A 26,966-nucleotide genomic window follows, 5' to 3' on the forward strand; every position below is an offset into this window, starting at 1 on the left:
CCAGGCCCATGTAAAACACATAAACATGTCACAAAGGCGTTGGTAAAGTTCTTGTATTTGAAGTAAAACATATTTTTTTTTATTTTCCTGGATAAAATGTCAGAAGATGAATTTGTTACTGAGACAAGAGGTATATAAGAAAGTTGAGCCACTGTAGGCAAGCCTTGGGAAGTGCACGGCACGTCTCTTCCCGTCTACAGCCCCTCCTCTGTGCATCATCCATTTCAGTGATCTTTCACCTCCTCTTCCATGGGTCTTCCAGTGAGAAGAGTCAGGCTGTGGTCTCCAAATCCCGTTTGTCTGGTTTGATTCCAGCTCTGCCATGCTCTCACCAGCTATGACCTTGAGTAAGTTACTTCACTTCTCTGTGCTTCTGGGGCAGTCAGTCTTGACTTCACAGACCTGTTGTAGGTTTGGGTAGAGTGTGTGGATAGTGCCCTGTGTGCAGAGGCACCCAACAGTGTGAGTCATGATTAGCACTCTGTTTATGGGGGTCTCCTCCCTTTCTGAACTCCTCTGCTACCACACAGTGTGGCAATTTGTAGTTTCTAATTATTCCTAAAGGTAGCTTTATCCCTAGTCATATTTCTGGTGTTCTCTTCTATCATTTAAGAAACAAGAGGCCAAGAGGCAAACACACGGCAATGCCATCACCATCACCCTGCACCATCAAGGCAACCGAGCCCCAAATCAGCATCCCACAGCACCCTGTGTCAAACACGGATGGCCAGCGTGTAGCTAAGCCTCTCACACCATGCACACACTTGGGTCTTAGCATGTGTACAGCTGTAACAAGCCCCAATGTCAGTTTTGTAAGTCCATACTTCAACAAAGAAGAGCAAAGACTGTCAGAAAATGTTAAAGATTTTGGAACGACTATGATTAACAAAATCGAAACCTAAACTTACACCTTGGTGCTTCTCAAATGAAACTGACATTAGCCCCAAGACCATGGTCACTCATTTCACTGTGGTCCGCAATTCCTTGGAGAGTTGTAGACACTGTGGCTTCCTGTTGTTGTAAAAACTCCCAAGTGTGCTGCCAACTCCGCAGAAACTCACTAATTGTTGAGAAAACAGCTTATGTGGAAAAGCCTATAGCTTGGTTTTCAAGTTAATTATAGGATACCAGGGCAAGAAAGAAGCAAGGAAAAAGAAAAGCCAGTGTTACTAGGGCTATGGATGTGAATATTTTATTTGAAAATATCAAAATTAAATCATGTTTAATTAGTACTTAACACGAATTGTAGTGGTTTCTTCTGTTAGCATGTGCTTATCAAGCATTTGCTATAAGCTGTTCACTGTATTTATGGGCTGGTAATATGGTGATGAATAAAATATAATTGTTCTCCTCTTGGGACATAAGATAGGGAAAGTCTGTCTGCTAGAACCTTCTATGATAGAAAATGTCTCTTTCAGTGCTGTCCAATGTTATAGCCAATTACCATGTAAGGTTATCAAATACCCAAAATGTGACTAGTGTTTTTGAAAAGGAATTTTAAATTTATTTAATTTTACCTAATATAAAGCCAAATAGCACACATAGCTGGTAGCTACCATATGAAGCAGGTCAGTCCCAGGGCCAGCACTGTGAGTGCGAAGTTTCTAAGAGCCATCCAGTCAGAGTGACTTGGAGAAGGGCCCCAAGGTCCTGTGGGATTGTTGATCATTTGACAAAGATTTCATTGACTCAGACATTTTAAAGAACTTTCTCAATAAAACACATGTGTTGCTTAGCCACAAATCCAACTTCACCAAAGAACCCTGATTTGATCCAGCTGAGTGTGAAAGCCTCAAGGCCTGTTTATGACTTTACATTCCTCTCATCCTCCCAAGGGAAGGTCACTTGGCACATGCCCCGAAGGGAGGAGGGCAGAATGCTGGCTTAACCACTTCTAACTCCCCACCTGTCTCCATTCCCTGGCATACATGGGCACATATACTACACACAAACATGTGAATGTATGGTAATCTGCCCTCCACACAGAAAAGAATGCCTTCCTGGAATGCAGAAATGTCAACAGCTTTGAGTATGATTGCATGGACTTGGCCTTGCACATTCACCCTCTTTCATAACTAGCTGTTCTTTGGAATTCGTTCTGAATAGTTTGCATCCTCAGCTGAGAGAACCAAATGGAAACCTCTAGATACCCCTGAGGTCTGTTCTGGAGACCTGAGGCACCCAGTAGGAAGTGGAGAGGCAGTACTCCAATGTCCCACTGAGAAAAAGGCATGGGTTGGGAAGTTACGGGTCCAGCATAGAGCTGAGTGTACCCTCAGTAAGTCATTCCACGTTTCTGAGCTCCGACTTCTTCATCAGCCAGACTAAAGAGCCACATCAGATTCAGGCTTGTTCTAGGTTCCTTCCCATTGCGATGATCAAACACTTTAACCAAAGCAATTTAGGGAGGAAAGGATTTATTTTAGTATTCAGGTTACAGTTCATCACTGGGGAAAGCCTGGGCAAAAACATAAGGCAGAAATGTAAATGGACGGTTCTCTCCCACCAGCCAGCTCTTGAATAACCACTCAGAGGTTTAATATTACTTACAAGAGCTTGGCCATTAGCTCAGGCTTGTTACTAACTAACTCTTACACTTAAATTAACTCATAATTCTTATCTATGTTTAGCCACATGGCTCACAACTTGTTACCTCATTTTCTACACATCCTGCTTGCTAGGCAGCTGGCTAGCATCTCCCAGAATCTGCCCTTCTCCTTCCTTCCTTAGTTTGGTTGTCCTACCCATACCAGTCCCACTTCCTACCTGGCTACCAGCCAATCAGCTTTATTATTAACAATAAGAATAATGCATATTCATAGTGTATATAAAGATTGTTCCATAGCACAGAAACCATGGAGGAACCACTGCTTGTGGCTCGCTCACAAGCTATGCTTTCCTACATAGCCCAGGATCACATGCCTAGGGAATGGTGCTGCCACAGTGGGCTGGGCCCTCCCACACCAATGAACAATTAGGACAGCCCCTAAAGACACACTCACATTTGTAGCTAGAGTTTTCCTGCCTGGCCCACAGTCAGGACAAATCTCTCTCACCTGCCAGTCCCACAGTCGCTCAGACCCGACCAAGTAAACACAGAGACTTACATTGCTTACAGACTGTATGGCCATGGCAGGCTTCTTGCTAACTGTTCTTATATCTTAAATTAATCCATTTCTATAAATATATACCTTGCCATGTGGCTCGTGGCTTACCGGCATCTTCACAAGCTGCTTGTCATGGTGGCGGCTGGCAGTGTCTCCCTCACTCAGCTTCCTGTTCTCTCAATTCTCCTCTCTGTTAGTCCTGCCTATACTTCCTGCCAGGCCACTGGCCAATCAGTGTTTTATTTATTGACCAATCAGAGCATTTGACACAAGACCATCCCACAGCACACATTAGACCAACTTATCCCTCAACTGGGACTCTCTTCTCAGGTGACGCTGAGCTATGTCACATTGGCAGGACAAGGCCAGAGGTGAGACAGCCAAGATTGGCTCCAGCCGTTTCTATGTTCTCCTTTATTGTCTAAATTAATCCAGGAGAGGGCCATCTTTCCCAGGGTCAACTGGACCAGGCTCTTCGCAGCATCAGTCATAGTCATCTACTTGAAATGGGGTCAAAATGGACATCAATAAAAAAGATCACAGGCGAGTTTTTCACTGAGACTGTCTGTGCACGTGTCTGTGGGTAGCAGGGAGTATGAGGAAGGTACAATTCCCTCGGGTGAACTTGTGTAACACAAGGTACAGCCTTGGTCAGGCCTGGCCTGACGGCTTTCCCAGGCACCTCTCCACAATTCTTGGCTGTGTTCTCACCTGGATGACAGAAAAGGACAAATATCTCCATTCCTAGGTCTGGAGTTTTCCTTGGGGTCACTGCTGTTCTTAGGAGGAAGAAGTGACATTGCGGCTGCTCCCAGCTCTGGGGAAGGGGGGCACAGAGGACGTGAGGACCTGGACTCTGAGGAACAGCACAGTGAACGGTGAAGGCTGGGTTCTGCTGTCTGCCCCAGCCACCAGCAGCACATACCTCAGCCCAGTCAGGAAGGTTGCTTCCTCCAGGCCCTGGTTCAGCTGCTCTCCACAGACAGGAAGCAGGGGGAGGAGCTGCTTTCTTCAGGCTCCTGTTGGAGGTGGGTGGGGTGACCACCAATTGTCACTCTAAAAACTGCCAAAAGCTAGGTCCTTTCCTCAGAGAGTTCACATTCTGCACGCTCCTGCAGACTCACGAGCCTCTCCATGGATTTTCCAGGATGATACAACATGGACCTGTGTTCCTCAGTCAAATAATCCCCAGGAGTGCCATCAGGGTGCAGAGAAGCTCCCAGAGTGTGGTCCTCACAACAAGCCACCCCCATCCTGTGTCAGGAGGCAAGTTCTGGGGTTGGGGGAGGGTGGCAGGCTGACAGTGGTGGGGGGGACCAGTAGTCCTGTATGCTTTGTCCCAGCATTGCTGTGAGCTGAATGGATGATGGACTCCTGGGTCCTCAGATTCCTCTTTGCCTCCTCGAGGGCACATAGGGATGGGAGGATACCTGGATTTCAGAGCCCAGGAATCCATCCCGAAGGTGGTTTCAGGCAGTTTTACCTTGATGGGTATTTATTTTCTCACTGAAGTGGCTTCATTTCTTATTTATGAGATTTGAAATATTCATGTATATACACTTAATTATTTTCCATGTTTCATACACATATATACATTTTATACTGGCAACAATCTGGATAACAGAAAATGAAATGTATTGAATGTCTCCTCCGAGTGCCAAAGGTCTTTTCTAATCTAAACCCACACACAAGGCAGAGGTCAGGGAATTTCCTTTCTAAACCTGGTCTAGATTCTTAGTCCTGCCCCAACAGCTACAGAACTCAGAGTCATGAAGACTGAATATCACTGAACTTTCAAAGCTTTCCTTTTCTTTCCACGTGAAAGGACAGCCTGCTGAGATGGATTTTCTAACATCCCCTTACCCCACTTTGCACCAACATTCCCCAAGTTGATTAGTGTTCAGCTGACTGCTCCTGCTTTCCTGATTATTAAAAGGACTTTGATCCTTTTGACATCACAGAACTAATTTGGTAATAAGCCATCCAATTAAGAACATATACACATAGTTTCCTGTTTATTTTTAGAGTGAGCAGCACCAAACTTCCTCAGCTTCCAAAATAGTTACTGTATCTTTAAGAAAGCAGGTACACCTGAGACAGAGGTCACTCTGCCTCATCTGATGACCCCTGGGCTGCTGAGTCACAGGAAGTGTCTGGAGGATAACCACAGACTTTCATCTCTCTTGCCTCCCTGGAATGAGTAATTCTAACTGGATATTCCTAACAAAGAAGCAATTGTGACCTCAGAAAGCACACAGTGCTATTAATTAGACCAGAGATTTACTCAATCGATGTCTGCCCTGTCTGAGGCAAAGTCTCAGATAATAAGGCCTCCCATTTTTATCTCTGTTCCTTAGTCATTATCCCATGTGACCTCAATGCAACAGTCAAAGAGGGGCCAATGACCCCCATTGTTAAGGCAGTACAGTGACTCAAAGTAGGACGCAGCCTTGTCTCCAACCGCAGGACCACGCATGATCCAGGGTTCCATCCTTCTTCAGCTGTCATGGGCCTGAGGCAGCAGACTCTCCAGTTACTTCCTTCTGGCTCTTTTTGATGGCCGGACTCCTCTTTGGTGTCCTCTCCAGTCCTGGCAAATCCTGCTGGACAGGCTCCACCAAGTGGTATTTTAAGGGGCACGTGCAGGCGGAAGCATGGAACTTCTCTGAATTGGGGATCCGGCCAATGGAGAGTTTCACTTTCTAAGACATAAGACAGGAGATAATTAAATGACTGGAGATTATCCTTAGGAGCCCATCCTTCATATCCCTTGAATCTGTTCTTGAAGGAAATCCTGTGATGAGCTATGATGAGCCAAAGGCAGCCGCGGATGATCTGCACATTCTGGTGGAACATGGACTTCAAAGTTCTGACATCCATAGGCCCAAGCCTCTAGGCAGGTTCCAAAAAGTGCTGATGACCCACTGTGCTGGCTAGTATTATGTTAACTTGACACAAGCTAGAGTCATTTTGGAAGAAGGAACTTCAGTTAGGAAATGCCCCCCATTAGATCGGCCTGTGGACAAGTCTGTGGTGCATTTTCTTGATTGATAATTGATGTGCAAGAGCCCAGCTCACTGTCGGGGGTGACATCCCAGGGCTAATGGTTCTGGGTGCTATAGAAAGCAGGATGCATAAGCCATGAGGAGAAACCTTGTAAACAGCATTCCTCCATGGCCTCTGACTCAGTTCCTGCCCTCGCTTTCTTTGGTATGGAAGTATAAGAGAAATAAACTTTCTGTCCCAAGTTGTTTTGGTCATGGTGTTTTATCGCAGCAATAGACATCAAACTAAGACACCACAGGGATCCAGTTGCTCCAAGAGCTCTAGCTGTAGAAATCCAGAGGAGACTGCCATCCAGGAAAGCCCCAGACGAAAGTCGAAGGAAATGGAAACTTGACGTTTCTCTTGCAGATCATTGTTTCTTATCCCTCTAAACACACACACACACACACACACACACACACACACACACACACACCACACACACACACACACACACCATACACACACACACTCACACCATACACCACACATACACACACACACACACCACACACACCACACACACCACACACACACACACACCACACACACTCACACCACACCACACACACACACACACACACACGCACGCACGCACACACATACTACCTCCTCTGCCTCTAAAAAGGTGTCACACTGCTCTCACTGTCTCTAGCCCAGCCCTATGCCAGCCTCCCATTTCTCTCCACTGTGGCTAAAGTAGATGTGATTGGCTCAGACTTGTCAGACAGAGGAGATGCTGTTGCTCCCACATATCCTCTTCCAACTTATGTTTCCTTTCAAGAACCAGGTGTTCGAATCTTAAAAGAGGATTGGCTGTCTGTTTTCACATAAAAGAAGTCAGGAGTGTTGAGGAGGAAGGAAAATTTTCTGTTCCTCCAGATCGGTGCTTCTCAACTTTCATAATGCTGTGACCCTTTAATACAGTTACTTCCTCATGTTGTGGTGACCCCCAACCATAGAATTATTTTTATAACTGTAATTTTGCTACTGTTATGAATGGTAATGTAAATATCTAATATGTGGGTTATCTGATGATACGACCCCTGTGTAAAGGTTATTCAACCCACAGTGGGGTTGAGACCTACAGGCTACAAACCACTGCTCTAAATAACCACGTGGTGGGTGTTGCTAGTGGTCAGTACTATGCAGGAGTTGTTCTCAGGCGATCGAGGAAGACAGCAGGAGCTCAGGAGAGGCGCCGTCTAGAGCAGCGGTCATGACGAAGCATCGGCAGCCCACCCAGGTGGAGTTTAGATGCGTGTCCAGTCAAAACTCTTTTCTCGATTGCTGGGCACGTGTGTGTTTTGAGTCAAAATAATAGTAACTTCTGGAAGGTGCACATGGTTTAACCTTTTGGCCATAGGGTGGACCTTTGGCAAATGCCATGAATTATAAGTTACCAGATTATTGGACTAGGTCCCTCAACCAACATCTTCTCTACCACACAAACTCATATCAAGGATTGAACTCTTGAGCCAAACACTGCCTGGCTTTCCTCAGAAGACTGATCTATTCTCCCTCTACACTTTCTGTTCACACCTCACTGTATTCTAAGAAGTGCCTACAATACTCGTTTTACCCACTAATCAGTGAGCTACTTAAGTGCAAGCTGAGGCCACTTTGTAGTCTTAGAACATTACGCAGTATCCAGTATAGAGTAGAAGGATGTTCAGTAATAGTGAGGGAGCAAGTGAAAGAATGAACCCTGGTTGGGCCACTAACTTTGTGTAGCTTTGTGTCTACTTTAGTCACATGCCTGATTGGTCTTACCCTTTCAGATAATAGCAATAATAACAATTTATCCCACTGGCAGGCTTATTGAGTGATGAAGAACAGATGATAGATAACCACAGACTCCCAGGGCCAGAAGAGGGGTCTTTAGTATTGTGGTGGCAGAAATTTCAAGTCAAGGCTCTATGTTTTCTGAGATGTTAACTGGGTGGTCCAGTCTGTAGATGCATCTGTGTTATAGAAGATGAACGCGAATGTCCCCCAACTGAAGTGAACGTGGTGAGCCCTTCCTTCCCTTTCTCCCTAGTCACAGCCCAGAAATCCAAGAAGTACAGTTTGAAAGCTGTAGGAAAGAACAAGTCCTTCTTCTGCTCCTCACTCCAGAGAGAAGAAGCTAAACACAGAGAAGGCAGTGACCTTCCCAAGGTCATCGGGCTAGAAATCAAAGTGGGCTTAGAAGGAATTAACAGCATGAAAACTGTACTAGCCAGGGAGGGCATTTAAATGCGGGTAACCCTTTAAAATCAGATGCTCAGTGTCAAACCACATAGGATGCTGGTTTTTAATAATAACTCCATGCAGAAGACATAGTGTTGTCAGGCTTTAGATGAGAAAATCGACATTCAGAAAAGTGAGCCTCTCAAAGTCACATGGCCCATGCAGGTAGAAGTAAACTCACTGTGTTGAGCACATAATCTGTGCCAGGGACATTGCAAGCATGTTACAGCACATTATATCATTTGATTCTTCAACAACTGGTGCAATCAGTGTCCCTAATTTTACAGAAAAGCAAGACACAGACTGCTTAAAGGGGCTACCTACAGTCCACAAGCCAGTTTGAGTCATGGGAGCTCTTTCTGCACCTCACAGCACCTGAGTCAGAGGCCAGAGCCCTCTCTCCTGGCCTAGTGCTTTCTCCAATAGCCCTTGAAACAGAAGATGGAATTTCACTCATGTTTTGAGGAGTTCCCAGACCCTGATGCTGTTCCCTCCCACACCGACTTGGTCTGGCCAGGGTTGGTCCACAGGACTCACCTCCTTCTGGATACACCGGGTAAGAAACAAGGACACCTCCTCCAGGCTTTGGGGCTTCAGGTCATTCACGGCCAAGATATGATCTCCATGGCAGAATAAGCACCCTAGTCGGGGAGGGCCTTCCCACCGAGCCACACTGCAGTGGGGATACAGCATCCAAGAGGAGAATGAGATGGAGCTCATTGGCTCACTGGGGGGGCAGGAACGGGGCCTGTGGGATCATCTCACTCTGTGCCCCACACTGGGAGTCAATCATCTCCTTCTGTTTGGACTAACTTCCTCCCAGCCCACCCTCCCTCCCAAACTTTGCTCCAAGCAAACCACCTTCGCAAGGCCTTGCCAAGTCCAGTCCCTTGGTTGGCTTGTCATTAATCTCTCCTGTCCCAGGACTTATAATTATGCATGTTGGGAATACTTTCATTGTAGTTCTGAGTAAGATGTACTTTTTATATTTACTTATTCATGTGGCTACCTTTTTATCTGGCTTTGTGACCCTGGGAGTACAGAACTACCTTTTTGTCTCCTTAGTTAGTGTTTAAAAATTTATAACTCCATAGTTACAGAAAACAGGATGCTCGATAAATGTCTGCCAGAGAGAGTACACAGTCCTGCACAGTGAATATCTTGTGAGTGAATAAGCGAACGGACACATGTATAAGCTTGGTCACAAACAAGCCCACAGGCTGAGCAGGTGTTTACAAGTCTTAGGATGCAAAAATTTGGGGAAAATGGAAAGTTACGGCATTAAGGCATTTTCTTTATATTAAAGAATTATCTTATAAAAATTCAATCTTCCCCCAAAATGAATTAAACAGGTTTATTTATTTTGAGATGGGAGAGGGGAGAGGGTCTCCTTATGTAGCTAAAGCTGGCCTTAAACCTGCTATAAAGCTCAGGCTGGCCTAGAACTCTATTCTAGGGAACTAGGATTACTGGCCTGTGCCAATATTCCCAGTCACAGTTTAAGAGGATGTAGAATCAGATAAATAGTAATTATGTAAAAAAAAAATCTGCCACACAGACTTTTGTGTTAGTGTTTTGGAATGGAAGTTTTGACTGGGGTATGGGAATCTTAGGCCCTCATATGCATCTTTTAGACCCTATTAACTCTCTCTCTTGCTTCATTCATTAAATATTCGCTCTGTGGTGCCTGGGAACGGCACCCTGACATCTATTCCTCTTTGAAGAATCAGAAAGATCCTCATCCCTGGCCCTTTTGGTCCCCCTCGAAAGTTGACCTTCCATATAACAATAATCTTTTGGCCTCCAAGCCCTCTCTGTGGCAACACTGTAGCCGTAGTCCTCGTCAACTTTGTCAAATACAGTGTTTCAGAATAAGGGTGTCCCTCCATCTTCGACCTGTTCATTTGGTATCATCCACGGCTCCACCTACCATATCCGTCCTGCTGCTTCTACCAGAGCAAGATAGTTGAAGGCATCCGGGGGAGAGAGGAACACGTTCAGAGTCTCCACTTGGCTCTCATCAGGGACGTTGCTGGGACAGAAGACATCTGTATAAGTCACATCAAACAGCCAACTGTCCCTGGCTCTGAACTATCCTTTCAGAGTATATTTCTGGCCTTCTGTTCCTGAGATGACATTTTCCAGCTAAAGCTTGTTCAAAACATATGAAGGAAGAAATATGGATCTAAGGTACTGAAAGCTATTCATTGCATCCTTCCCTGCCCTCTTGACTGTGGTTGACAGACAGTGAGGAAAGAGGCCGAAGTGGACTAAGTGGGTTTATAACCATCTCCATCAGGTCAATTTGCATATATGCCTTCTGGAAATTATTCCATATAAGAGGACATGGAAAGCAGCTAAAATTCCAACTATCTTGTCAAGTGCCTTGTCAAGTGACATCACCTAGGGTCTACTTTCCTCTTCTCATCTGCTCAGTACCTCAGGAGGCTTGCCTGCCCACATGATGCTAATTCAAGAGGCTGGTGATGCACGCTGATGCTGGATCAGCGTGGTCCAGGTTCTATGGCCCGAAAGGCTGGCCAAGGAAAAAGTGTCAAAACAGTTGGAAAAGCCACCCCCATCCCTGGGGACGACTCTTCCTCCAACTCTATCTTGCCTGCCCAGGTCACAACATCAGTGGCACAGAGAATGGTCACAGCATCGATGACACAGAGAGAAGCCTGTCAGATTTGAGGCTGACTTGGAGATTCTGAAGAACTACTTTGAAATTTGAATATTAAGTGTATTTAAGGCATCTGTCTTGCTCTTGGGGCCCACAAAGTTTTAGGAATCAGAGCTTTACTTGAGTAATATAGACAATTTCACAACAGTTAGTGAGGCGGACCCCTTTTTGTCAGCTGCAGTTTGTGCTTCCGGATCAGCAGGTGAAAGGCACAGATCACTTCCTGTGCCATGTTCTTGCCGGAGAGGCCCCTGCTCTGGAGTCTCCAGAGAACTCTGGGGTTCAGCTTGGCAACCAGCGGATGCAGAGGTTGATTCTTTGAAGAAACTGGAGTAGAAGACGTTAAACAAAGGTCTATTTAAGCACACACAGTAACAGCTTTCTACTCTGCTGTCAAATATGAGCATCTAACAGCCATAAGAAGATGAACAAAGTCCTGAAGTGTGGTTGATATATTGTGCACCCCAATAAACCTATCTGGGGGTCAGAGAACAGAATGGCCACCATATTAAACATAGAGGTTAGGCAGTGGTAGCACATGCCTTTAATCCTAGCATTCCAGAGGCAGAGATCTGTCTGGATCTCTGTGAGTTCAAAGCCACACTGGAAACGGCCAGGCATGGTAACAAGAGCCTTTAATCTCATGAAGTGATGGCAGGAAGCAGGTGTGAAAACCAGGAACTAGAGCCTGGTTAAGCTTTTAGGCTTTTGAGCAGCAGTTCAGCTGAGACCCATTCAGATGAGGACACAGAAGTTTCCAGTTTGAGGAAACAAGACCAGCTGAGGAGTTGACCAGGTGAGGTTAGCTGTGGCTTGTTCTGCTTCTCTGATCTTCCAGTGTTCACCCCAATACCTGGCTCCAGGTTTGATTTTATTAATAAGAACTTTTAAGATTCCTGATACACTGAAGTGTATTCAACTACCAGAACCCCGCCAGAGGCAGAGTCAAACTGAACAAGCTTTCTAAAAACGGACTTGGAATCGAAATAACCCTTTACAGGGTTGAGAGGAAACAGGGTGAGAGTGTGAGACACATAAAAGCAAAAACCAGAAGACTTCTGAAGACAGAAGCGTCCCAGATGTCACATGTGGCTCTCTGTGGGTGAAGAAACCATGGCCACATTTCCTTCTCTTAAGTCACACGTTGAGCCCCCTTCACCTGAGCATCTGAAGTCTAAACTCTGAGGGAGAATAGGATGCTGCAAGTGGACAGGTGCACCATCCAGCTTTCTTTCCTAAACAAAGTAAATTTCAAACATTTTTACATAAGATTATCATCAGGTTTAGTATATAAGATATGTATAAAAATATGAATCATGCATGTATTTCATGTTTAGATGAGTTCTGTTCCCCATAAGATCTCATTATGGATATGCAGATATTCCAAAAACTAAAAAAAAAAATATTCTGAAACCAGAAACACTTATAATCCGAACATTACAGATAAAGGACATCCAATCTGAATCAATCAATGTGTAGAATGGCGTTTTGGTGATGTTTCTGTAGCAATTTGGCAAAAATGAACTGGGGGCCAGAGAGACGGCTCGGTGGGTAAAGAGTTTGCCATGTAAGCAGTAGGACCTCAGTTTGGATCTCCAGAGCCACATAAGGCCGGACGTGGTAGCGTACCTCTGCAATCCCAGTGCTTCTGTGGCAAGATGGGGTATGGGAAATCCTAGGAAGCTCACGGGCCAGCTTGCGTGGCATATGCAGTGGTAAACACCAGGAAACGCTGGTTCAAACAAAGCAGAAGACGAAGACCAACACCCAACGTTGTCCTCTGACCTCTGCATGTGCTGTATGGCTCATGTCAACACCACACACACATACATATATACACACACACACACATATATATATATATATATTACATCATTCATATATACATATGTATATGTATGTATGTATACCCTCACACACAAGTTAACACAGTGAATTGGTGGTAATTTTTCTATTACAAATAGTTAGCGAAAGGCAGTATTTAGAGGGCAGTTACACTCACCAGGATCTCATTGACATGTAATTGCTCTCAGATTTCTTGGAACCTTGATCTGGACTATTGGAGTCAATGGAGTCAACAGAATCATCGGAATCAGCAATGCTCTTTAGCTAAAGGCAAAAAGCACATCTGTAAGGATACAGGTCTGCAGCTGGCCAGGCCCCTCCTCACCTCACACTGTTCTGTATCTGGAATAACACATCTTCCATTGAAAGGATAGCAGTTCTTCAGAGAATATCAAAGGGCCTTAACCACAGGAGACTGAACCACCACAGTTTCTGGTAGATTTTGAAGCTCGGTTTTCCCTTCCTGGGAGCCTTTGTGTCCCATTCCAGACACACGTATTCTATTGGGAAGCTTTGAGTTTTCCTTTCTGCTTCATTCCTAGCCATTTAATGCCATGAGCCTTTTCCCCAGGTGGTTGACTCTACGAATCATGGAAGCCGATTGGGCCAAAGACTAGACAGAGTGGTTGTAAGCAACCACTGACAGACACTTCCTCTCTAGCTGGCCACTGACTTCTAATTGGAGCACTGCCTTCCAGCCAAGCCAGCCTTCTGCACAGCTGTCTCCTCACCAAAGGCTCTCTTCCAGACCTCACGTTCATGCAGTCTTTTTTGCCTGTGACACCCTTTTCTTCTCTTGCCCAGTGAAGTCCTGTTGTTACCCCACATTCCTGAATCACCTCAGCCCTCCTGACAACTTTTGTACAGTTTCATCTCCTTCCCCGGACGCCATATTCCAAAGAGTGTCTACAGCCCATCCTTTCTACACACCTGATTGATTGGTTGTCCCCAGACACCATATTCCACAGAGTGTCTACAGCCCATTCTTTCTACATACCTAATTGGTTGGTTGTCTCAGAGAACACTAGTGTGTAATTATTCTTGGAGAAAGAACATGTTCTATGCTTAAGAAACCATGGGCAATGCCTTGTGCTATCTACTTGGTTACTTACAATGCAGGACTACATACCAAGGGCTCTGAGAACTTTGCTGTGATGTACAGCTTGTTTCAACCACTTGTAATTTAGTACTTCCATAACCAATTTGACTGCAGCCTGCGTCTTTAAGTAATATTGTCACCATCTAGTAGAAACCCCCAATTTTGGGGGTGATGCTAGTATGCTCCCATCATTCTCCCCTCCTGTCATTCCAGTCCACATTCTATGTCCATGTCTACCACAGAGATAACGTCTTGGTCAACATGGCTAAAAGTCAATTCATGTTTCGCCACTTCTCAACTTAGAAGCCGTCTCTGTCCCTATGCTGCTCACAGAGTGAACTCAACTGTAGCTAGAGTTTTCCTGCCTGGCCCACAGTCAGGACAAATCTCTATCACCTACCAGTCCCACGGCCACTCAGAGATTTGTCCAGACTGTGGGCCAGGCAGGAAAACTCTAGCTACAAATGGCATCCAACGTGGTGGCAAGAGTTTCCACCTAAAAACTAAAAAAAAGATTCTAAAACGGAGCTAAAAACAGTTCCTAATTGTCTCTCTCAAATGAGCGGCAGCTGCCGGTTTGAGCTACTGGTGGGTTCCTAGCTTGCGTGCTCGACCTGCAGTATGGCGGGAATGAGGCCTCTGCAAGTGGCACATTAAGCTGCGTGGTGGATTTAGCCTTTGCAGGTACAAAACAAAAAAAGAGGTTTCTGGACTACACGCTGCTTGGCTAAAAGCATAGACCCACGATAGCTCCCAGAGCTGGTGGTAAACGAACCACCGCCCTGTTGGGAAGCTGGGGTGGGCGGAGTCAACAGCCACAGCTGCTGCAGTTTAAAGCAATATATTCACAATAAGACAGATTCAGATGTAATAGTTTACAATGTGTGTAAAAAATACGTAGGCTTGAAAGAGACAAAAAAGGTGATATATACAGTTATATAAACAAATAAATAGTTTTAAAAAATAAAGTCTTTAAAGAGACAGTAAAATTAATATAAAAATAAGCCACGTAAGATGAATATCACACAGAGAATCTGGATTGTGTTGTCTTTGGGATTCTTAACTGCAGAGAGATATTTGATTGTAAAAGAAGCTGAGTTAAGCCAATATGTATATTTTAAAGATACCTTGACTTCAAAATTTGGATATAAGGATATGTTACTTTGGAAAGGAGACTCTGCTTTTGTTCCCACAGAAAGCCAGAGGCTATGGATTTGTTCCAGATTAAGATACATCAGGTTTGACCAGCCAAGACCCCCTGAAAGGTTTCCGATGACACCATGGCCCAGATGATCCAACATCCAGAACGGTTTGAAGACGACTGGCTCAGACAATACAGCCTCATGGACTACTCCATGATCCTAAAATTTTCTTTGTGTCCCCATAAGATACAGCGCCCCCCTCCAGCAGGAAGTAGTAAGAGAAGCTACGCCCAAATTCCCAAATTATATGTAATTTTACTTTGTTAAGGTTAAAACCTTCCTTTTTGAAAAAAAAAGGGGAAGTGCTGTGCGATGTTCTGTATGGCAAATGTGTTGCTGATTGGTCAATAAATGAAACACTGATTGGCCATTGGCTAGGCAGGAAGTGTAGGCGGGACAAGGAGGAGAATAAAGCTGGGAAGTAGAAGGCTGAGTCAGAGAGACATTGCCAGCTGCCACGATGACAAACAGCATGTGAAGATGCCGGTAAGTCACGAGCCATGTGGCAAGGTATAGATTAATGGAAATGGATTAATTTAAGCTGTAAGAACAGTTAGCAAGAAGCCTGCCACGGCCATACAGTTTGTAACCAGTATAAGTCTCTGTGTTTACTTGGTCGGGTCTGAGCGTCTGTGGGACTGTCAGGTGAGAGAGATTTGTCCAGACTGTGGGCCAGGCAGGAAAACTCTAGCTACACTCAACTTGGAATTAAGTGCCCATCATGGGCTGGCTCTATTTTTCTGTTAAATTTCTACTCTACCATTCACACACTCTGCACTGTGGCCTACCTGAGCAGTTCCCCAGACCTGAAGCCTGCTTTGACTCAAGTGGAAAGAAAAATCTACCCTGTATCTGGTGATCCTGGACCACTCTGTGCCTCTTTGTGTCGCATTATCTTTGGTAACTGAGACTGTGGGCTCTGAAATACGAGGACGATGAAGCTCATCACTGTAGCCACCACGCTGAGCATAGTGCAGTGTCTAGCACTCAGAAGGCTTCCAGTTATCAATAGGCTGCTCCATATACACCCACAGCTGGTTACCCACTGACTTTCACTCTTTTTCTTTCGGTCCAGAAAAGAGAAAGACTACTAAATTCTAAATTTTATCCACCCAGTGCTCAAACATCCTCTCCTCTGTAGAACTTTCTCTGGTCTTCGGCTTGAAAACCAGTTCCTTCTTCCCACCACTGGTACAACCCAGGCATCGTATACGCTCATGTCTTGTGCTATGGTTGGCTCCTATTCAAGTGCCAGCACCATGAGCAAGCCCCCTGTCTCTGCCAGGCTTACCTTTGTGCCCTCCTGATCTCAGCCTATTGTCCCAGCAGCAGTGTGTGGCCGAGGCTCGGCAGACATGTAGAAGGAATGATTGGGGTGGTGGGAGGACTTACTTCTGAAAGGATGCTTCGAGGAGTGAGATAGTAATTCTCTTCTTCCGTATCTTGAGTGGGTTCTGAGGAGAAATCGTGTTCATTATGAGGATGAGCTTGCCTGAATCCTTGAAGGTTTTTTTGTATCAAATGCTGAAAAAGGAAGACACAGAAGGAATTAATGAGTTCCTTCCTTTCTTCCAATAGAATTAAACTAATACTTTCTAGAAAAACTATAATATGTTAGTTGGGTTGACAAGATCGGAGGCTGTTTCACTATGACATGCAGAAGCCCACACAAACTGAACTTGCCTCTTCAATTTGGGTCACCTCTAAAGATGTGAATGCATAAGCATAGTTAATATTTGAAATTTTTCTCTACTGTGGAGAGTTACAACTCAGAACAAGAAGTTTTCTACTGTGGGTGGTGTGGTTAGGCACGGAGCTTTGTCATGATGTCCCCACCCCATCTCTTCCCAGTCATCTCTCAGCAGCTTCTGGGGAGGTAATTAGTCTGGAGTCATTGAACCTCCTCCTTCTGGCTCAGGATTCCCCTTTTGTGTTTCGCCTTGTCTGTTTCCACAGCAGTGCAATTAGGTAGTGTTGGCTACACGACAGTATGAATTATAGGCTTCAAGGTGATGTAGATGCAAGCAATTAATTATTGCCTTCCCTCCCCAGCTGACACCATATACTCACTAATGTAGCTGCTCTGCATAGCATAAGAACTGGTATGAGTGCAATTTAATCACTCCAAGAACAATGCTGGATGGCAGGGGGCTTCCATAAGACCCTGAATGTTTGCTAGGAATTCCATGGAAGGTAGCGCTCTCTCTCTCTCTCTCTCTCTCTCTCTCTCTCTCTCTCTCTCTCTCTCTCTTTGGGGGGGGGAGGGAGAAAGAGAGAGCACACCATAACTAGTGATAGTTCAACTTCCCAGGTTTTTTTTTTCTCTCATGGGGGTGTGCAAAAGCAAGACATAGTCAATGGAAACTGCTTTGCAGATTTTGAACTTTAGCCTTTGTGTGGGCTACCAATAAGGGTATGCTAACTTTCTTTTAAGTATGATGGCAGCAGTGAGCCACAGCTCCGGGACAGCCCTGCAATCTTGGTGGTGGTGGTGGTGGTGGGGGACAGCGGGCCCTGCACAGTGTGCTGTGCTGCTAAGCTGTGATGTTCAGAAAGGCGGGTACATTACATGCACTTTCAACTCATGCTGCATTCCATTTATGAGTTTGTCAGGATATGACCCCACCGAGAAGCCCACAAGCATCTAGATAAACTTAAGTCATGTCCATTTTTCTAGCTCAAAGCTCACTGCCATGGTATGACTGTCCCTCTCCAAAACACGTATTGAAATCTGAATGCCATTTTTACAGCAGTGGGTAGAACTTCCTGTGTTCCTGAATGTCGCGTCTGAGAGGCATTGCCCTCTGCCTTGCCTGCCTGCCCGCCTGTCACTTGATGACCAGCAAGAAGGCCCCCACCAGATGAGAATCCTCGACATTGAGCTTCACAACTTTCAGAGCTGTGGAAACCAATTGCTGTCGTTTAGAAACTCATAGTGTACTATGGGATTCTGTTGTAGTTGCTGAAGATGGAGCCTGGAGCCCGATTATGCTGAGTCGGGAGTGAAGGGTTCCCAATGTACCAGCAACATCAACAACAAAACCCAGCAAGATACATGTGGTCTTTAACTTGAGAGGGTTGAAAAAAATATTACTTGATTTCAATAAATAATGGGAAAAGGCAAAAGCAACCAGTAAGGCTCCTCTTGGGGAAAAGGATTCATCATGAATGGAAGCTTTGTTCAAGGTCAGCCTGCCTGCCCTTGTCTCAGACCACTGGTTTTGCTCACTGAATGGCTGAGATGAGGTGTTGGTCCTGGTGGTGCTGATATGCTGAAAAAGCTTTTACAATGTTGGAGAACTACCAGCTAGATAAAGTGGGAGCCCCGCCTCATCGCGTGTGCGTGGTACCCGCAGAGGGAAGGATGCCAGTGGTGGCGTCTCTAGCGGATGAAGTAATAGACGTGCAGGAAACAAATGACCCAGCTCATTTGTTGATAAAAGCCGAATCTAGAATCAGCGAGTCCAGGAAGGGGAGGGCACGGTGGTTCTGTGGCCTTCCAGGGGCAGGCATGCTATTTTACTTCCCCAGACAGATTGCATGAGGAGTGAAGAGGACAGACACACAGACTGAGAAGCCAGACTGATGGATGAGTGAAGGGAAGCAGGAAGAAACTTCACCTTGCCCGAGGGCACGGACAGCACAACAGGAAACCAAGGGGAATTGGGGACCTTTGTGCCGTGTGCGGAAGGAGGAGAGGAATCCGAGTCTGTCAAGAGCATCCAAACTGAATGAAAATCTTTAGTCAGCTAGGCAAGTGGTAAAGCCTACCTGTAGAATAAATAGGAAATGAGTAAATATGCTGTGTGTGTGTGTGTGTGTGTGTGTGCGCGCGCACTTGGGTGTGCACAAATGTGAAGGTCAGAGGACAACCTCAGGTGTGAACTGCTGTGGATATCACTCTGTATAAATAAAATGCTGATTGGCCAGTAGCCAGGCAGGAAGTATAGGTGGGACAAGCAGAGAAGAGAATTCTGGGAACAGGAAGGCTGAGTCAGGAGACCCCTGCCCGCTGTCCAGGGAGCAGCATGTGACAGGCACACAGGTAAAGCCACGGAACATGTGGCAACATATAGATGAACAGAAATGGGCTGAGTTTAAGTGTAAGAGCTAGTCAGTGGTAGGCCTGAGCTAATGGCTGAGCGGTTTTAAATAACATTAGCCTGTGTGTGTTTATTTGGGTCTGAATGGCTGCAGGACCGGCAGGTGAGAGAGATTTGTCCTGACCATGGGCCAGGCAGGACTGGAGAAAACTGCAGCTGCAGTGAACCTTAGCAGCATTCACCTTGTTTGTTTCTCCTGCCCACCGGCCTGGAACTCACCAAGCAGGCCAGGCTGACGGGCCAGTGCAGCCCAAAGACACACCTGTGTCTGCCTCCTCGGCACTGGAGTTATAATGTGCACCACCACATGAGTCCCAGGGCATCAAAGCCGGCCTTGTGCCTACAGGGCAAACGCCGCTCTGACGGAGCTGCCTCCTCAGCCCCAGAAATGATGAGAAAGACGGGCAAGGTCAATGCCTGCTGCTAGCCAGTGGCGCTATTCAGCAATGGCCGACTCCCTGCTGCGGTGCCCTGATGTAGTAGGGGGAGGTTTTGATTACCACGTCTGGAAGGCTGGCCCTTGGTAATGGCAGGCTGATAACCTCCGGAGCACTGCAGAGGCCAAAGAAAGGACTGGGGTCGGAAACTGGCCTTCTGTCACCCAGGGAAGGCTGCTCCTGCTTGGAAAAAAGTCATTCTGTAGTTAGAGTGCGATTGCTCCCCTATTGCTGTCAGCCCCCCACTGCCACCTGGGCTCCCTGGGCTCCAGGGGCTCTCCAAGGCTTTGACTGGGCTGCTCATTGGCCAGTGTCACATCTCTAAGACGAGGGCTGATCTTGCCAGTGCAGCTTCCTCCAGCTCCTAAGTCCCCAAAGACACCCAGCCTGGCCTTAACAGGCACCCTGAGGGCTCCCCAGAGTCTTCTCCACCGCGCCTCTCCTCACACCCTGCTGCTTCTGCTCTGAATCTGTAGGAGGCACAGCTTGATCTCTCCTTCTCTTTGGCATTTGCTACAAGCATGGGACAACCTGGAAAATACATTCATAAATGTAGCTACAGCCCAGTTCCCTCCGTGACAGTCTGTAAGCAAGGATGGGGGAAATTCACAAAGCCCCTTCTGAAGTCAATTAAAAACCTTCAGCTGCTTACCTGACACAAGAGACATTGCATTAAAATGCAAGGCAGGTGAAAACAATGTTTGATAGATGCCTCCCCAGACTTAGTCATTCAAAGGGGAGCTGGTTATGTACCCAGAATCACAATGGTGGAAAAATAGTATACTTCAAGCTACTAGGAAAAATTGCCGCCATTAACGTTCACTCCCCCTACTGCAACAATGACAATGTAATTACAAAACACAAAAGTATTTTTCCTTTTGTTAATTGTGAAAATAACAAGGGCATATGTTTCCTCGCTTATTTATTCCTTGTATTGACACCAGTTGCTAAGGAGAAAGAAAGGGCCACTACTGTTTCTAAGGAAAGAGGGCTGAGTTCAGGTGCCCTGGAGCGTCATTAGGGACATAGTTACCTGTGAATTCTGATGAGCTGTTTTCACACCCCGGCAATATGCTGACATGAAGGACACCCACTCTCTGATCTTCTCCCTGGGGTAGGAACAGAGTTTCAGCTGGCGTCGTCGACACAATCGCTCCCACATTCATTCTGAACCCAGTGGATTCTCTGGTTACACTCGGAACAGCTTTGGGATTGGTTGCCCACAAAATAGAACTCTTTTCCCCAGTAGTTTGAACGGTTCACTGCTCCCCCGCTGTCTCTGCATCTGCACCGCTGAATGAACCCTCATGACATCTCCAGTAGGGAAACTCAGAAATAACGGCGGCAACATGGGGTACAGGGCCTGTCAGCGCCTCGTCCATACCCTCCAGTCTCCTCCGCCCCTCTCAGGAAATGCATCTTTAGGAAGAGTGCTGTAGTGGTTATTTTTTTGTCAACTTGATACAAGCTCAGGTCATCTAGGAAGAGGGAAACTCAACAGGAAATTCCGCCATCAGATGGACCTGTAGGCAAGTCTGTGTGGGTATTTTCTTGATTAAATATCAATGTATTGGGCCCAGTCGACTGTGGGCTGTGCCGGCCCTGGGCAGATGGGCCTGGGTGCTGTAAGAAAGCAGGCTGAGCAAGCCAGTGAGTAGCTCTCCACATTCACGGCCTCTGCATCAGTTCCTCCTCCAGTTCCTGCCTCAGGTTCCTACTCCGACTTCCCCTAATGAGGGACTGTAATCAGGACTTCCCTCAGGAGTCACTTTTTGTCGGTGTTTTCTCAGGCAGACGGAGAAGTGAACAAAGGCATGTGTGTCTGAGTGAACGGACACGTTCCCCACCATCTCTACTGTTGCTTTCTGTGACAATTTAAAAGAAAACTTTGCAGCTTTGGGTCAACCTGAGATAGAGTAAGGCTGCAGCTTGGCTCCAGCCTCAGGCACCTCCTCCCACACTACACTGTCTCTCGCTGGTAGATAAGCGGGTGTGAGAATCCTTGGGCACTCCTGCTGGCAACAGAAGCCTCTGAAAACCCACAGAAGCCTTGAAGGTGAGCACGTCCCCTCACTGCAGCTCCTACAGGTGTTTCTGGTCATGTTGTTTTTCACAGAAGGCATCTGGGCGATAGCGTGCTTTGTGACCCTCTCCTCATCTACCATGTCCTAGTTCTGGCTCCTGGTCCTCAGATGTCACCTATGTTTCTAGAAAGGGACTGTTTGCAGAGATAACTGGTTAAGTTGAGATCACAATGGACTAGCAGTACCTCCTAAACGAGTAAGACTGGTATCTGTGATAAAGGAGAGAAATTTGACCCAGAGGTACATGCATATGTGAAATGCCATGTGGAAGGTAGGGTTGGCTGTTGGAGCCAAGGGACCGCCAGCAGTTCCGAGAGAGAGGTTTGAAAAGAGCCTTCCTTCCACAGTGCTTCCCGGGAGTGGCCATGTCTGCACCTTGTTGCTGAGGCCCAGCCTTCAGAACAGTGGGGTTATCAACCTCTGTTGTTTTAAACACCGTTATAACACTCGTAGGCAGCTAGCATAATGATTCTTAAAACTATTTTAAAAGCCAGAGAGGAAGCTTCGTTGGCACTTGACATGCGGCCGTGAAGATCTGAATTTAATCCCTACAGAAAAGCCAGGCATGGTGGAGTGTTTGCAACACCAGCTGAGGAGGCAGAGGCAGGCAGATCCTGCAGCTCTTTGGCAAGCCAGCCTAATGCAAGACCAGTGAGGGACCCTGTGTCAAAAATCAAAGTGGACAGCTCCTGAGGAATGACAGCCAAAGTGTCCTCTGGCCTCCACATGCACACACATGTGTGCACACACTCACATGTGCAGCCACACACATGCACACACTCACATGTGCAACCACACACACATATGCACACATGTGCACACACACTCACATGTACACACATACACATATAGCCACACACATATGCACATACACATGCACACACACTCACATGTGCAACCACACACATATGCACACACACATGCACACACACACACACACACAACCATTTTAGCACACAAAGAAGACTGCTGCTTTGCATGTTCAGTCCGTTCTCTATTTACCTCCTGTTTATTGTCTACAGGTTATAATGCTTTTCTCCACACACAGCACGCGACACATTGTCATCTCACTGCTCACCTGTCATGGCCAATGAGGAAGTAGTCCCTGTTCACGGTTCTGATGGACATCACCTCCTCAGGGTGGCATTTGAACATCCTCTGCACAGACTGCATCTTCTCCTGGCTGTTGATACCGACTTCTATGGTGGTGCTTCTGTGACAGACACAAAGCATCGGAGCTGATACAGAGAGCAACTCAAGATAACAACAGACTCCTGTTTTAAATCAGGAACGAAACTGAAGATTTCATTGACCCACATTTTAAAGACTGTCTAGTTCACGTCATAAATCTCATTTGAATTCTTTCTGTTTTAGAAGATAACTCTGGATCTGGTTCATCAGTAATTGAAAATACTGTTCTGCTTGAAGTTCAATCCAGAACTTTCTACTTGGGTTGGATCCCCGAGTCCATAAATCACTATATTTTGCAATATTTCTGGTACATGATTTCTTCAGAAAAGACAAAGAATACTTTATCTAAATATTTCTTAAACTCTGCTTTGGCTCTATGAAATTGGATTTCAGGAGCTCTATCTCATCAAAAAACTAAGTGAGACAAAGCCCTCAACCAAATGCTTAGGAATTAGAAATTCACCAGCTATAACATACAATATGAAGTAACTACTTCACTTTTACCCATAGCACTCATTACTTCAGTTCTTTTAGAGACACAATGCTCTAGCAGGTCTGAGGCTTTTGGTCAGATGCTCAGGGTTAAGTTTCTGTGCGGCTTGTTTAGCGTCTGACTTGGGCACATTTGCAGTTGTGCAGGTTTCCTGGTTTGGATACACACCGATCGAGTTCGATGGAGCCTCGATGTTGATGGTCTTTGTAATAGGAAAGACTCAGGCCCTTTCCCCCGTTCTGGGACAGGATAAAAAGGCGCTTTTTCCAGGAGGTCTGAAAAATGAAAAGGGGGTTGGGGATTTAGCTCAGTGGTAGAGCGCTTGCCTAGCAAGCACAAGCCTGGGTTCAATCCTCAGCTAAAAAAAAAAAAAAGAAAAGAAAAAGAAAAAAAAGAAAAGGTTTTGCTGTTCCATTAACTCAGAAGAGCAGGGACTTTTTTTCACATGCTCCTGAGGCTGGTGGGAGGCTGGTTAAACCAGTGATCACTTACTGCAGAGAAGAAGAGCTGAGGAGGCGGAGACTTAATGAAGTAATCTTGTTTGTGGGCTTCACTTTCATAATCAAATGTAAATTGTTTGCCTAATAAAAGAAAGTGAAGAGGATTCAATTTGTTCTCTCATAAATTTCAGAAAAGAACAGCTTCCTTTGGAAAACATTGTTTAACTTCAAATTATTCAGTCATTCAAAAGAACACACACAATAGCTGCTTCCCCAACCCCCACCCCCAAACCCCAACAAAAAACCAAGTGAGGAACAGGGCCATCATTTGGATGTGGGTCACTCAGCACACCTGCCGGACTCCACTTCTGCAGTCTGGCCCTGGGTCCCTAGGTGTGAGCAAAGGGTTGTTTCCTTTCTCATTTCAACAATGAGGTAACCTGTGAATCACCTTTTGACACAGCGAATCAAAGCAGAACCAGTCTGGTGAAAAGAGGCAGGAGGCACTTTTCTCTTTGTTGTGGGAAGAGGGGGTGTGGCCACAGAGAGGGAAGTTCAGTAGAGAGGCCTCATCAACGTGCCGGGTACCACAGTCTCAGCTGCTCTATTACACAACCCGGCCTCCATTTTCACCCAGCAGGCTTTGAGCCTTTGGTAAGGTCTGTCTTTTCTGAACCCAAAGGCAAACCAGACTTACAGCCTGTGATGTGAGAGTAAAATGTGCCCTTAACCACAATTTTAACAGCACCGTTTTCCTAACAGAGAGTAACAGCCTTTTGTATAGACAGTTTAGAAACTACAAAATCATCATCATCATCATCATCATCATCATCATAATAATAATAACTGACTTTAATTCCAGGAATTACAACCAAACAGTTAATATTTAGGATCCTCTTTATGGCTTCTGCCACCCCAGTTTCCACATCAGGTATTTCTGTTTTTATTTGTTAAACTGTGTGTGTGTGCGCACATGCTCCTCCTTCTCACATACCAGGACTATTGATCTACACATGTGTGTGCCACAGAAGGATCAGAAAAGATTAGAGCACCCACCTAGGACAAAAAAAATGCCTATTCCTTCCAGCTCTGCTGGAAAAGGTTGTAATTCATGGGACTGAGGACTGTGCCAGACCCACCTAACAAATCATAAAGGCAAGTCTAGAAGATCAAGTTGTTTCCAAGAAACTTAAGATTTACAAGAATAAAAAAATATTCAGTCCCAATAAGGTAAAATTTGCAATGTCTGGCAAGCGGTCAAAGGCACTAGGCAATCAGAAGAGGCAGACAGAAGTGACAATGTAATAACTAATAACTAATCAATCAAGGCAGACCTTGAACTGGCACCGTCTTAGACATGCCAGAGATTTGCCGAGACATCTACTGCTATTGTCAAATCCTGGGAGATCCATGAGTTAGAAAGACCCAAAATGAACTCCGAGAGACGAAAACAATCTTGAGGCAGGGGGGTTTACACCAGGGGCTGTGAGAGAAAATGGAACACTACAGAAGTGTACCCAAACTCATAGCAATAGGGAGTATCAAAACAAGCAAAGTAAACAAAAGCCCAAAGCATGAAGAGAGAGCCCACGCACCAGGGACAGTCTCAAGTGGTCTGATACCCAAGCAGCTGGAATCCCTTAAAAAAGGGGGGGGGGGTAAAAAATTTTTTTGAAGAAACAATTCTAAAAGTTTTACAAACTTAAAACTATAAACCAAAACCCAATCAATTCAATGAACCTCATGAAACACAAGACACGGGAAAGGAAACACACCCCAAGTTCCTCAAAATCAAGATGCTCAAAACCATGTCACCAGAGAAACATCTCAAAATCAGGCAGTGGAGAAAAGACCGTCCATACATAGCAAGGATAAGCAACAAAATGCTCTGTTTCTTTTTAAAATTCTATTCACGTGTATGAGTGGTTCGCCTGCCTACATGTCTGTGTACCACATGCACGTCTGGTGCCAGAGAGGGCCGGAAGGGGGTGTCGTATGCCCTGAAAGTGGAGTTACAGATGGTTGTGAGCCTCCATGTGGGTGCTGGCAACCACACCTGGGTCCTTCGGAAGAACAGTCAATGCTCTTCACTGCTTGGCCATCTCTCCAGCCATAACTGCTTGATTTCTTATTACAAATATAAACAAGAAAATGCAGAGCATTATACACACCGAAGAAATGCTGCCATTCAAAGTTCTATAAGCAGCAAATACATCTTTTAAATATGGAAGCAATTTGAAGATATTTTCAGATATGCAAATTTTGAAAGAGTTTCATCATCAGGAAGCTTCCATTATCAGAAATGATGCTAATGAAAATCCCTTAGAATGTACCAGAGGCATGCAGAACACCGATGGAGACTACAGTCCTTCAGAATGTGTCAGAGGCATGCAGAACTGGAAACTACAAGGCTAAATGTGTGAGGTGATTTTTCTTATTATTTAAAGCACTCAATAATTCAACTAGCTAAACAAAAATAGCAATGCATTGTGCAGATTATAATGGTGTGTGAATAATGTGAATTCCAATAACAGGCCAGGGAATAAAAATGAGATTACATCTCTGTAATGAGCCTGGATTATTTGTGAACCAATCTACCATTACTTGGGGTTAGACTGTTATATGTTTAAAAATATATAAACACGAAAGTAACATTAAATATAGTATTTAATATAGGCTAAAATAATATAGCACAGTTTAATAAGCTAATAAGAGATGCAGTAAAATTAAAAGTGCTCAATTAACTCAAAAGAAAGCAGAAAAGGTGGTGTGTGTGTGTGTGTGTGTGGAGGGGGTGGATGGCAAATGAGGAAAATAGAAAACAGCAATATGGTACTGTCAAGCCTGAACACAACAGTCACATAAAATTTAAATAGTCCAGACATCTGAATTAAAAGGAAGTTGTCAAATTGGATAAAATAGCAAAATCCAACTCTATGCTGCCTCTAAGAACCACGTAAGTGTAAGAGGCACAAGTAAAAGAAAAAAAATGATGCATGTCTTAG

The 26,966-nt window shown here is 45.3% G+C and overlaps 1 protein-coding gene across 2 annotated transcripts in view; it reads right to left on the reverse strand.

Annotated features, from left to right (window-relative positions):
- Positions 1 to 2,245: 2,245 nt before the first annotated feature.
- Plekhs1 (pleckstrin homology domain containing S1) overlaps positions 2,246 to 26,966 on the reverse strand; it is a 38,067-nt gene continuing 13,346 nt past the window's right edge. Inside the window, exons 3-13 of one of the 2 annotated variants that reach the window (XM_052762498.1) lie at positions 24,014 to 24,102; positions 23,690 to 23,796; positions 22,916 to 23,050; positions 20,787 to 20,862; positions 19,817 to 19,933; positions 16,606 to 16,737; positions 13,070 to 13,176; positions 11,230 to 11,394; positions 10,315 to 10,416; positions 8,922 to 9,057; positions 2,246 to 5,809 (exon numbers count right to left, since the gene is read on the reverse strand). In XM_052762498.1, the coding sequence (XP_052618458.1) occupies positions 5,612 to 5,809; positions 8,922 to 9,057; positions 10,315 to 10,416; positions 11,230 to 11,394; positions 13,070 to 13,176; positions 16,606 to 16,737; positions 19,817 to 19,933; positions 20,787 to 20,862; positions 22,916 to 23,050; positions 23,690 to 23,796; positions 24,014 to 24,102 (1,364 nt within the window). In that variant the 3' untranslated portion in view covers positions 2,246 to 5,611. Of the gene's footprint in view, positions 5,810 to 8,921; positions 9,058 to 10,314; positions 10,417 to 11,229; positions 11,395 to 13,069; positions 13,177 to 16,605; positions 16,738 to 19,816; positions 19,937 to 20,786; positions 20,863 to 22,915; positions 23,051 to 23,689; positions 23,797 to 24,013; positions 24,103 to 26,966 lie in introns of both variants that reach the window. The other variant, XM_052762497.1, reaches the window with a different exon arrangement.

The sequence above is a fragment of the Peromyscus californicus genome, unplaced genomic scaffold, assembly GCF_007827085.1.
Source record: "Peromyscus californicus insignis strain IS unplaced genomic scaffold, ASM782708v3 Scaffold_4__1_contigs__length_199733344, whole genome shotgun sequence".
Lineage (NCBI taxonomy): Eukaryota > Metazoa > Chordata > Mammalia > Rodentia > Cricetidae > Peromyscus > Peromyscus californicus.